Source organism: Cetorhinus maximus, chromosome 2 (genome assembly GCF_964194155.1).
Source record: "Cetorhinus maximus chromosome 2, sCetMax3.hap1.1, whole genome shotgun sequence".
NCBI classification, from domain to species: domain Eukaryota; kingdom Metazoa; phylum Chordata; class Chondrichthyes; order Lamniformes; family Cetorhinidae; genus Cetorhinus; species Cetorhinus maximus.
The window spans coordinates 226,326,620-226,338,701 of NC_135880.1; the positions used below are offsets into that span (position 1 = coordinate 226,326,620).

Genomic DNA, 12,082 nt, shown 5'->3' on the forward strand with positions numbered 1-12,082 from the left:
CCTGAGGAATGAGTCAGCGAATGGCTGTCACTTGTTTAGCTGAAACAGGCGCAATGTGTGTACGTGTTCTTTCTGTCTGCAAAGAAAAGGCCCCATGTATTAATATATGCAGCTTCCAGTACCAGCAAATGTACCACACTGCAAGCCCAACTGACAATCTTAAATTGTTTAGCACACTGAGGATTATTTAGCAAATGTTGTCCAATCACAGAATCACATCTAATGTTGGACACTGTGTTTTGAGTTTTGTCAGCATGGGCTGGTTGGGTCTGGTCTGTATCCTGCCTGTTGTGAACAGCTGCTGGGACATGGTGTTTGATACGATCCACCAGTCTTTGGGACTTAAGGCCTACATATCTAACATCACACTGGCACTGAAATTCATACACCGCATTACTCATTTGTGTGATAAGCAGAATGTCTTTTTGTCTTGACGACAGCATCCTGTTAGTGGTGAATACCACTCGTGTTGCTACTGCATAGTAGCAGCGTGAAACAGCTAGCTTCATCTGCTGCTCGCATTTTTGAGATACCCTGCCCTTCCAGGGTAATCGGAGGTAGACTGGGCACTTTTCAGGGTGGTGGCCTTAGGCCTGTTCATGAGTTTGTGTGATGTACAGCGCCAATGACCTGATGAGGGTAGCCATTATCCTGCAGGGTGCCTTTGATGCCCCTATTTCAGCATCAAGCTTACATGGTGAGCAAATGGCTCAGGCCCTATTTACAAGATTCCTGATAAGACCAATCTTGTGGCAAGTGAAACTGTAGGAATCACAATGCGTATATTTATTTGGTATTTTAGATATCAGTGCCCGCTTCTCAGCGCAGGGTCTGTCTATTGATGCTGTTTCCCTTTCTAGGTGAGACAGCCAACCGACTCTGCATTGCATCTGTGGCAGACGCACCCCCCACCTGCCTTCCTGCTTGGACCCAGCTGATAGCAGCCACCACTCAATTATTTTGCGTTCTCCTTCAAGAAAATATTTAATGATTTTGGTTAATTAAAAAATTAAAGTAGAAATTACAGATGAGGAACAAAAACGGATATTGAGACAGAAAGTATTTCTGAACCTTTATTTTACACCCGGGTATGAGGAGTACATCAGAATTTAGCTGGGAAAATTTAGATGGGATAATTGCGCAGGTTCCTGCTTTAGTTAGAAAATTCGGATCAAACTCAAGATTATTTATCCAACTTTAAGTGACCAGAAAAATATTAAAATTTAAATTCCAGTTGTTGGAATATTTCCTCCAAATCCAGGAGTGAGAGTCTCACAAAGCAGAGGCAGTTTAGGTTCCGAGAATTGAGTCCGATAGGAGACTGTTGGAAATGGAGAAGTTTAGTCAGAGTCAGAGACACCCCGGGGAGCTTCTAATCAAATATCCACCACCTTCTCAGGACTTAAATCTCCAGTGGGTTGAGCCCAAATTCCAGCAGTTTCCGCTTCTGTTCCAAATGGAAACGGGTTGCTGTTTTCTCCCACTGAAGTCTGGCCATTTCCAGCTTGTTTAGTAGCATGTCCAAGCTGTCCTGTATCAGAGGGAGGAGGAGAGAAGTCAATGCACCTCACTGTTCACAGACCCCCCCCTGCCTCACAGCATCCCAGGCAAGAAGATGAAATTTAATCAGCAAGTCTTTGGTTGGGGGTTTTATCAGCTTCCAGATTGTGAGGAGGGAGAGGATTCTGAAGAGGCAGAGTGAGGAAAGAATGAGTTAGGGTGAAAGTGAATGGCTGTCACTTGTTTTTGTTTAGCTGAAACAGGCGCAGTTTTCTCTTTTCAAAAGAGAGTTGGTGACATACTGGAGGTTTATTATTTTACACAGCTAGTTGCTGTGATCTGAAATATGCTGCCTGAAAGAGCAGTGGAAGCAGATTCAATAGTAACTTTCAAAAGGGAATTGGATAAATACTCGCTTACCATCTTCTTAAGGGTAATAAATACCGGCCCTGCCTGTGATACCTATATCCCATAATCGAACACTAAAATACTTGAAAAGGGAACATTTCAGGACAATAGGAAAGAGTAGGGGTGTGGGACTAATTATGTAATTAACTAATAGCTCTTTTAAAGTGCCAGACAGACATGATGGGCCAAATGGCTTCCTTTTGTGCTGTGAGATTTTAAGGTCGGTGTGATGCAGCTTGAATGTGGCGTACTGAGGAAGCAGGGAGGAGGAAGTGGTTATAGGAGGGGAAATTGGGGGTCGGGAGTGTGAGAAGAGCAATGCTTCATAGAACCACTGACAAGCTGCCCTCTTATATTCAGCTCCTTACAATGGAGATCAATTTCAAGATAGAGATCTTCAGATGTAGAGAAGATGTTTCCACTATGAGGGAGTCCAAATCTAAGGGCCATCAATATAAGATAGTCACTAGTAAATCCAACTGGGAATTCAGGAGAAACTTCTTTACCTAGAGGGTGGTGAGAATGTGGAACATGCTACCACGTGGAGTGGTTGAGGTGAATAGTATCAATACATCTGAGAAGAATCTAGATAAACAGATGAGGGAGAAGGGAATAGAAGGAAATATTGACAGGGCGAGATGAAGTAGGGATGGGAGGAGGTTCCTCATGTGGAGTGTAAACACTGGCATAGACCAGCTGAGCTGAACAGCCTGTTTCTGTGCAAAGTATGTCTGAAATTGCCCCTCTGGCTGTCTCATGCATAGAACTTCCAATCCTCATTCTGCATGTGTTCCGAGCTCAGTTATAGAGACAGAAGACAACAGATTGAAATACTTGGCTTTCTATGGTGCCTCTCAGGACATCTCAAAGCACCTTAATGCCAGTGAAATACTTTAGGAGCGTAGTTATTTGTAATGCCAGGAATGCAGCAGCCAACTTGCGCACAGTAAAATCCCACAAAGAGCAGTGGCCAGATAAGCTGTTTTAGTGATGAAATAGTGTCATGGATGTTTTTATGTCTGGCTGCAGATGGGACCTCAGTTTAACACCTCATCTGAAAGATAGCACCTTCGATAGTGCAGCACTCCCTCAGTACTGCACTGGAGTGTCAGTCTGGATTATGTGCTTAAGTCTCTAGAGTGGAACATGAACCTTAACATTTTGGTGGCAGTTTTCCCACTGAGCCAAGGCTGATACCTTATCAGTGCATCTTAGCTGTAACTCAGACACATGGCTCCTATAGCATGTATGTGTTTATCACTCCCCACAGACCTAATGGTGCTACCTACATGGAGGATGACCTCATATTCAGTTTCCATGTTGTCTATCTTGCTCTGGAGCTCTTTGATGGTGGAATCTTTCTCCTTGATGATCTGCAGCTTCTCCTCCTGAGTCCTTGCTAATTGTTGCTGACATGATGCTGGCAGGAAAGTACATCACAGAATTAGTTCCTCTGTATATGACCTTCACTTCCCCAGCCTCCCTCCCCACTAGACAAAACTCCAGCAAAGTCCCACTGCACAATCAGCACTACAGTATCCAGCCAGATCTCAGCACAGCTCCACAGCAAAGTTGGGTATAAGTGTGATTAATTTAAACTACATATGTTCATTCATTTACTATTTGACAAACACTCATTTGGCCACATAAACAACACTATGGTTAGTCACACAAACATACATTACAATCAGTCACAAGCACAGACAATGTACTTTTTAAACAATTCATTCTCGGGATGTAGGTGTCGCTGGCTAGGCCAGTATTTATTGCCCATCCCGAATTGCCCTTGAGAAGGTGGTGGTGAGCTGCCTTCTTGAACCGCTGCAGTCCATGTGGTATAGGTACACCCACAGTGCTGTTAGGGAGGGAGTTCCAGGATTTTGACCCAGCGACAGTGAAGGAACGGCGATATATTTCCAAGTCAGGTTGGTGAGTGGCTTGGTGGGGAACTTCCAGGTGGTGATGTTCCCATGTGTCTGCTGCCCTTTTCCTTTGACATAGTAGTAGTCATGTGTTTAAAAAGTGCTGTCTAAGGAATCTTGGTGAGTTTCTGCAGTGCACCTTGTAAATGGTACACACTGCTGCCACTGTGCATCGGTGGTGGAGGGAGTGAATGTTTGTGGATGGGGTGCCAATCAGGCAGGGCTGCTTTGTCCTGGATGGTGTCAAGCTTCTTGAGTGTTGTGGGAGCTGCACTCATCCAGGCAAGTGGAGAGTATTCCATCACACTCCTGACTTGTGCCTTGTAGATGGTGGACAGGCTTTGGAGAGTCAGGAGGTGAGTTACGCACCACAGGATTCCCAGCCTCTGACCTGCTCTTATAGCCACAGTATTTATATGGCTAGTCCAGTTCAGTTCCTGGTCAATGGTAACCCCCAGGATGATGTTATTTGGGGATTCAGTGATGGTAATGCCATTGAATGTCAAGGAGCGATGGTTAGATTCTCTCTTGTTGGAGATGGTCATTGTCTGATACTTATGTGAGGCAAGTGTTACTTGCCACTTGTCAGCCCAAGCCTGGATACTGTCCAGGTCTTGCTGCATTTGGACATGGACTGCTTTAGTATCTGAGTAGTCGTGAATGGTGCTGAACATTGTGCAATCATCAGCGAACATCCCCACTTCTGACCTTATGATGGAAGGAAGGTCATTGATGAAGCGGCTGAAGATGGTTGGGCCGAGGACACTAACCTGAGGAACTCCTACAGTGATGTCCTGAAACTGAGATGATTGACCTCCAACAACCACAACCATCTTCCTCTGTGCTAGATATGACTCCAACCAGCGGAGATTTTTCCCATTGACTCCAGTTTTGCTCGGGCTCCTTGATGCCACACTCGGTCAAATGCTGCCTTGATGTCAAAGGCAGTCACTCTCACCTCATCTCTGGAATTCAACTCTTTTGTCCATGTTTGAACCAAGTGTGTACTGAGGTCGGGAGCTGAGTGGCCCTGGCGGAACCCAAACCGAATGTCAGTGAGCAGGTTATTGCTGAGCAAGTGCCGCTTGATAGCATTGTTGATGACCCCTTCCATTACTTTACTGATGATGGAGAGTAGACTGATGGGGCGGTATTTGGCCGGGTTGGATTTGTCCTGCTTTTTGTGTACAGGACATACCTGGGCAATTTTCCACATAGCTGGGTAGACGCCAGTGTTGTAGCTGTACTGGAACAGCTTGGCTAGGGGCGTGGCAAGTTCTGGAGCACAAGTCTTCAGTACTATTGCCAGAATATTGTCAGGGCCCATAGCCTTTGCAGTATCCAGTGCCTTCAACCATTTCTTGATATCACGTGGAGTGAATCGGATTAGCTGAAGATGGATCACCCACTCAGCACTTTTGACTGAAGATTGTTGTAAATGCTTCAGCCTTGTCTTTTGCACTGATGTGCTGGGCTCCTCCATCATTGAGGATGGGGATATTTGTGGAGCCTCCTCCTCCAATGAGTTGTTTAATTATCCACCACCATTCACGACTGGATGTGGCAGGACTGCAGAGCTTAGATCTGATCCGCTGCCTTCTTGAACTGCTTGGTTGTGAGATCGCTTAACACTTGCTGCTTATGCTGTTTGGCACACAAGTAGTCCTGTGTTGTAGCTTCACCAGGTTGACACCTCATTTTTAGGTATGTCTGATGCTGCTCCTGGCATGCCCTCCTGCACTCTTCATTGAAGCATTAACCACTAATTTACCACATTCACAAGCAATGCACTCACTCACACTCATACATACTACACACCGCACACACACATCGGAAGCACTCATTCATGTGCACTCAATGCTGGCACTGTCTGCAGTATGTTAAGGTTAGTGTGATTTTCACTCACTGAGTTGTTGCTGCAGGCGATTGACCTCAATCTCCAACTGATGGACTCGGAGGTCCATGTCAGACCGCAATGTCTTGTACTGACGGGTCATATCTGTAGTTTGGAGAGTACGAGGGTGGTTACACAGGGCAGGAATTGTTTGCAGCTCTTACTTCAGCTTTGACATATTTCTGACTCACGACCCTGGAGGTCACATCAGTAGCAAATCTCCACCAGTTCCTGAATTTGACTCCAGAAGCAGAAACTCCCTGCATGATATACTAGTGCAGCTCTAAATCTGAAATAACTAGTGACTATCTTAAGTAGCACACGGGATAAACCTATATATTGGGAGGGGAGTGCAGTCGGAGGGTGCAGGTAGTGGAGGGACAGAGAGGAGGATAAGGCTGCAGCTGACCCTCTCCCACTGCTTGGCAGAGACCAGGACTCATGCTCTGCTCCTTTCTGCTACCCAAACCTGCTCTTAACTAATTAAACACCTGATCTATTGTAGCAACTAAAAGAATTTTTGAAACCATCAGAGGGACCTGACGATAGATCAAGGCTGATTCCTAACCCTGAAACTACCAGGAACATGAGCGGTTTCATATTCAGATGTATAGCAGTGAATTTCACCACTCTCCCCACTGTATAAATGATCCATTTTATGTATTAGTTCAATAATTGATCCAATTTCAATGAGCAAAATAATTAATCACCCGAAATTCTTGTTCCCACCAGCTTTCCCCGAGGTCCCATCTCGGGCTGAGGTGTAAATGACCTGCTTTTATCTCACCAAGTATCTATTTTTCATATGTGAGCCTGCATTTCACATTTTGTACGATTTAGCTCTGGAAGGCTTCACATCTGAGTCTGATCATCTCTTCGTTTGACAACAACACATGCAGGAACCACACTGAATCACAAAGGGGAACCCCCTCTAACCTAGGAAACACCCATTCTAACCCTGAGGTACTCGCTCCAACCCTGGGGAGCTCCCTGTTACTCAGTGAATGCCCCTCCCCACCCTTAACACAGAGAAATCCCTCAGACCCAGGGAATGCCCTCTCAATCTAATCCAGCGTACTGAGGTCGTGCCACCCTGTACCACTGCTCCAGCTGAGATCCTCTAACTTAGCACAGACCACTCAGGGCCACTCAGCTCCTGACCTCATTACAGCCTTGGTTCAAACGTGGACAAAAGAGCTGAACTCCCGAGGTGAGGTGACAGTGACTGCCCTTGACATCAAGGCAGCTTTTGACCGAGTGTGGGATCAAGGAGCCCTAGCAAAACTGGGGTCAATGGGGATCAGGGAAAAGCTCTCCACTGGTTGGAGTCATACCCAGCACAAAGGAAGATGGTTGTGGTTGTTGGAGGTCAGTCATCTCAGCTCCAGAACATCACTGCAGGAATTCCTCAGGGTAGTGTCCTTGGCCCAACCATCTTCAGCTGCTTCATCAATGACCTTCCCTCAATAATAAGGTCTGAAGTGGGGATGTTCACTGGTGATTGCACAATGTTCAGCATCATTCGTGACTCCTCAGTGTGTACCAGCTACAAGATGCACTGCAGGAACTAACCAAGGCTCCTTAGGCAGCACCTTCCAAACCCACAACCACTACCATCTAGAAGGACAAGGGCAGCAGATGGATGGGAACACCACCACCTGGAAGTTCCCCTCCAAGCCACTCACCATCCTGACTTGGAAATATATCACCGTTCTTTCACTGTCACTGGGTCAAAATCCTGGAACTTCCTCCCTAACAGCACTGTGGGTGTACCTACACCACAGGGACTGCAGCGGCTCAAGAAGACAGCTCACCACCACCTTCTCAAGGGCAATTAGGGATTGGCAATAAATGCTGGCCTAGCCAGTGAAGCTCACATGCCATGAATGAATAAAAAAAACCTGGGTCAGGCCCCATGATGATCATGCTCCATGGACACTTTTCCTCAATAACCTATCAGAGGTGTTCCTGGCTCATTCTGCTGCTAAATTCTGCCCTTATCTACATCTCCTGCTTACCTGAATGTATCGCCTTCTTAACCTCTTGTTCCTCATTCAAATCATTCTTGAGAACTTGCAGCTTTGCCTTCCACTCTTCTTTAACCAGCAGTGCCTGTCTTGCAATATCCCTCCGCAGAACTGGTGTTTAAGGGTTAAAAATTCATTCAGAACTTATAATCCAACTATCATTTCCTACTCGTCAAGTAAGATAGACTAAAGCTGAAAAATAGAATTTTTTGCCACTTTCAATCCCTAGTGTTGGCATTCTAAGGTATATGTGGGACAGGTTAGATACAGAGTAAAGCTCCCTCTACACCGTCCCCATCAAACACTCCCAGGACAGGTACAGCACGGGGTTAGATACAGAGTAAAGCTCCCTCTACACCGTCCCCATCAAACACTCCCAGGACAGGTACAGCATTTGATAACAAAAACAGAATTACCTGGAAAAACTCAGCAGGTCTGGCAGCATCGGCGGAGAAGAATAAAGTTGATGTTTCGAGTCCTCATGACCCTTCAACAGAACTGAGTAATATTAGGAGAGGGGTGAAATATAAGCTGGTTTAAGGGAGGGGGGGGGGGGGGGGGAGGGGGGAGGGGAGGGGGGGTGGTTGTAGGGACAAGCAAGCAGTGATAGGAGCAGATAATCAAAAGATGGCACAGACAAAGGAACAGAGAGGTGTTAAAGGTGGTGATATTATCTAAGAGAATGTGCTAATTAAAAATGGATGGCAGGACACTCAAGGTACAGCTCTAGTGGGGGTGGGGTGGAAAGACTAACAGGGCATAAAAGGTATAGATTTAAACATAATGGAAATAGGTGGGAAAAGAAAAATCTATATAAATTATTGGAAAAAACAAAAGGGAGGGGGAAGAAACGGAAAGGGGGTGGGGATGGAGGAGGGAGTTCAAGATCTAAAGTTGTTGAATTCAATATTCAGTCCGGAAGGCTGTAAAGTGCCTTAGTCGGAAGATGAGGTCAGCATTTGATAGGTGTCCTGATGCCACTAAAAGGGGGATGTTTCTTTTTTTTATAAATCTGGGTTTTGAAAAGCTGCACTAATGGAATGTGGCTGCTGGTGGTGACAGTGAACTGCAGAAAGTCACACCATGGTTAGTGGTGCCAACAATAGTGGGTATGTGGAATTGCAAGTCTTTCTTCCAGCCCCATCAACATCTTCACCCCATTAGCCACTTCACCCCACCACCCTTTCAGTCCAACAAATAGGAATTAGGGACAAAATTTATTTCAAATTTTGGATATAGAATGTTCTCTTACCTAACTGATCTTTGAGCGATTCCATTTGATGAACTGTCCTCTTGTATTTCTCCTCAATATTGTCTCCTGTATGAGAAACAATGAGGAGGCCACAGGAGCGAGGCCAGAAGTTGGGAGGGTGAGCAGAAACAGATAGAGAGAGAGATAGATAGAGAGAGAGACAAAGAAACAGAAAGAGAGAGAGAGCAATGTTTATAGATTTCCTTCATATATTGCAAATAGTTTGCAAATCAGTTGATTCATTCTGAGTTTCTTTCGGCTGTGCCTGTAGCAGGTTATAGGGCAGAATCATTACTGGGTTGGTTCTATCACCCAGGGAATAGTAACACAGAATCTATAGTACTGCAACTGGCTACTCTGCTGTGCACTGGTGTTTATAATCCACACGAGCTTCCTCCCACTCTACTTCTTCCCACCCAGCCCAAATATTCTCTGTTCTTTTCTACTCATGTAAGCTTCAACACTCCTTCTAAATTCCGTAATGATCTCTTCTTACACCAGTTCATGTGGCAGCAAGTTTCACATTATCGCCACTGTCTGTAAAAACAAAATCACTCCCAAATTATTTACTTGATCTGAAATTCCCTCCCTAAATCAGTCTCGCTACCTCTCTCTCTCCTTTTAGACATTCCTTAAAACTTTTGATCAAGCTTTTAGTCATCTGTCCTAATATCTCTATCTGGCTCAGTGTCAAATTGGGTGGTTTTACCTAAAGGTGCTTTATAAATGTTGTTTTTGATCTGTTCGCGACTCTCTTATATTTCGCCCCCTTATTCTGGACTCATTCACGAGTGGGAACAGTTTCTCTACATCCACCCAATTGAACCCCTCCAGTAATGTAAAGACCTCTATCTGATCTCCTCTTCATCTTCTCTTTTACAGAGAAAAGAGCCCAACTACTCAGCCTCTTCCTGATTGTCGCTTCCTCTCAATTTTTTGTAACAGCTTTTTAATCTTTGCATTTTCTTCAGTGTTTCAATTTCCTATTTGTTGTACGAAGAGCAGAACTGTGAACAGTACTCAGCGTGTGGTCTAACCAAGGTTTGATATTAACTGAATATCGCCTACCTGTTTGACCCCGCTAGAAATGAACCCAACTCTTTGTTTTCACACAGTGAAGCCACCAGCTGGCTGTGTGGGGGTCGGCTACTTGTTCCCAGGATCTGGCATAGCGATGCTGTGTGATGGGGGAAGGGGGCTAAAGAAGGTACAAAATAACTGAATGGATCCTGTGTTCTGAATACTGAGCACAGCTCCATCACGTTGCAGCCTTTATCACAACAGTTCCTTTCTGGACTCTGCCGCATTGTGGCTTTTCCATGGGCTTCTTGATACACATCTACCTGACAGCCTGCAGCACGAGTGAGGCTAGGCCAGACCAAGGCAAACACAACAAAGGATTTGCCAAAATACGTTCTCAGTGAGATTTTTGGCATGAATTGCTGACAGGTGAATATAGTGATGTGTTTTTTTAACATATTTATTCCCAGGATGTGGGCAGCCCTGACAATCCTGGCATTTACTACCCATCGTTGGTTGCCTTGAGACTCTGGTAGTGGTGATAATGGTTTGATACACTTCACTTCAGAGGGCAGTTAAGAGTCAAACACATGAGTATAGTACTGGAGTCAGATATTGGCCTAGTTGGGGTAAGTACGGCAGGTTTCCTTCACTAACTTATTGGATTTTTACATCAATCTGATAGCTTTTAATTTCCAGACAGTTTTTAAACTGAATTCAAAATTCTCAAACTGCTGTGATGGGATTTGAATTCACTTTCTAGATCATTAGAACCACTACACCATACATGTCAAACACAAACTCGTTGCTATTTCCTCCCATTCCTGTCCTGGTTTTTGCTGGACTACCGATTCCATGGCACCCAGCTGCCCTCTGGTACCTCAGCCAAGTGGCCCTTCTTAATTTGTGAGTCTAGACAGAAGCTATTCAATCACAGAGGCATTGCAGGTGACCCTGTCCTCACCACACACACTTCCCAGAAAGGATCATTTGCGTTGTGATTGGAGTGGCTGAGTGGCTCACAGCCCTGAGGCACACTGGCCTCGGTCTTGGCTGGAGTGACAGAAGACAGCGTTCAAATGGGTCTGTGTCACATCATTCACTGCTTCCTCATATTTTATAAAATATTTGTCAGGCTTAGTTGCAAATGAGTCATCTACAATTCCAAAAAAACCCCCCAAATTCTGATTCACTGGAAAGCTGAACAGATACTGGTCTCAATGTTTAACAGTTTAAAGTTTTTTATGCCCAGCAACTGAGCATGTGGTCAGTCCCATGTTAGGTTTGATGTGTGACCCATGCTGAGCTGACCGCAGTTCAGTGTGATAACAGGGAGGGAATAGTGAGGCCCGGCTTCTGTTCTGATCCCTGCCCAGCCTCCTGCTAGAACAGATTGTCCATGTGGATGTCAGGAGATGATGTGAACTCTGGGACACTCAATATCTCAGCTCACACACGGAGAATGGGTACTTGGGGGAAATGTTATCCTAAAAATCTGTCATCTGCTGAACTAGAGCTTTTAGGGTTAAGCCAATTGGCACCTTTCCCCACTACAATTCCTCCTTTGCTTCCAACAGCCACTGAGATCTGTGCTTCTTACATTTAGTAGCTGAACCCTAATATTGCATTAATATTTAAGGGTACAGTAGGTTGGTACTTAATACTGCAGATGCTGGAAATCTGAAATAAAAACAGAAAATGCTGGAAAAACTCAGCAGGTCTGACAACATCTGTGGAGAGAGAAACACATCTGAAGAAGAGTTACATGGACTTGAAATGTTAACTCTGTTTCTCTCTCTCCACAGATACTCTCAGACCTGCTGAGTTTTTCCTTTGTTATTATTTTAGTACTTATGGTCCCCGACCAGCAAACCAGAGATCACAGGAACATAAAAAATGGACAGGTGGGAAGTGACCCAACTGCTTCACCAAACTTTCCCCACACCATAGTCGCTGGTAGGGCACAGCCCAACTCTGCTTTTCTATGCTCTCCACCCTTCTCCTCCCTCTCCCTCCCCCTCAGGTGCTGGGTGAGGCAACGGAATGGAGACAAAACCCT

At 45.2% G+C, this 12,082-nt stretch overlaps 1 protein-coding gene across 1 annotated transcript; it reads right to left on the minus strand.

Moving 5' to 3' along the window:
* Positions 1-1,109: 1,109 nt before the first annotated feature.
* Positions 1,110-9,086, minus strand: drc12 (dynein regulatory complex subunit 12 homolog). The gene is made up of 5 exons (XM_078559109.1): positions 9,004-9,086; positions 7,743-7,862; positions 5,737-5,829; positions 3,198-3,328; positions 1,110-1,531 (listed from the first exon to the last, which is right to left on the minus strand). The coding sequence occupies exons 1-5, from the start codon at positions 9,026-9,028 to the stop codon at positions 1,403-1,405; spliced, it is 498 nt and encodes a 165-aa protein (XP_078415235.1). The 5' UTR covers positions 9,029-9,086; the 3' UTR covers positions 1,110-1,402.
* Between the last annotated feature and the right edge of the window lie 2,996 nt (positions 9,087-12,082).

Coding starts and splice junctions, on each gene's coding strand:
- drc12 (XM_078559109.1), bottom strand. CDS start 9,028: ATGGAATCGCTCAAAGATCAGTTAG. Junction 7,863..9,003: donor ATCGCTCAAAGATCAGTTAG/GTAAGAGAACAT, acceptor CTTAAACACCAG/TTCTGCGGAGGGATATTGCA. Junction 5,830..7,742: donor TAAGAAGGCGATACATTCAG/GTAAGCAGGAGA, acceptor TCCAAACTACAG/ATATGACCCGTCAGTACAAG.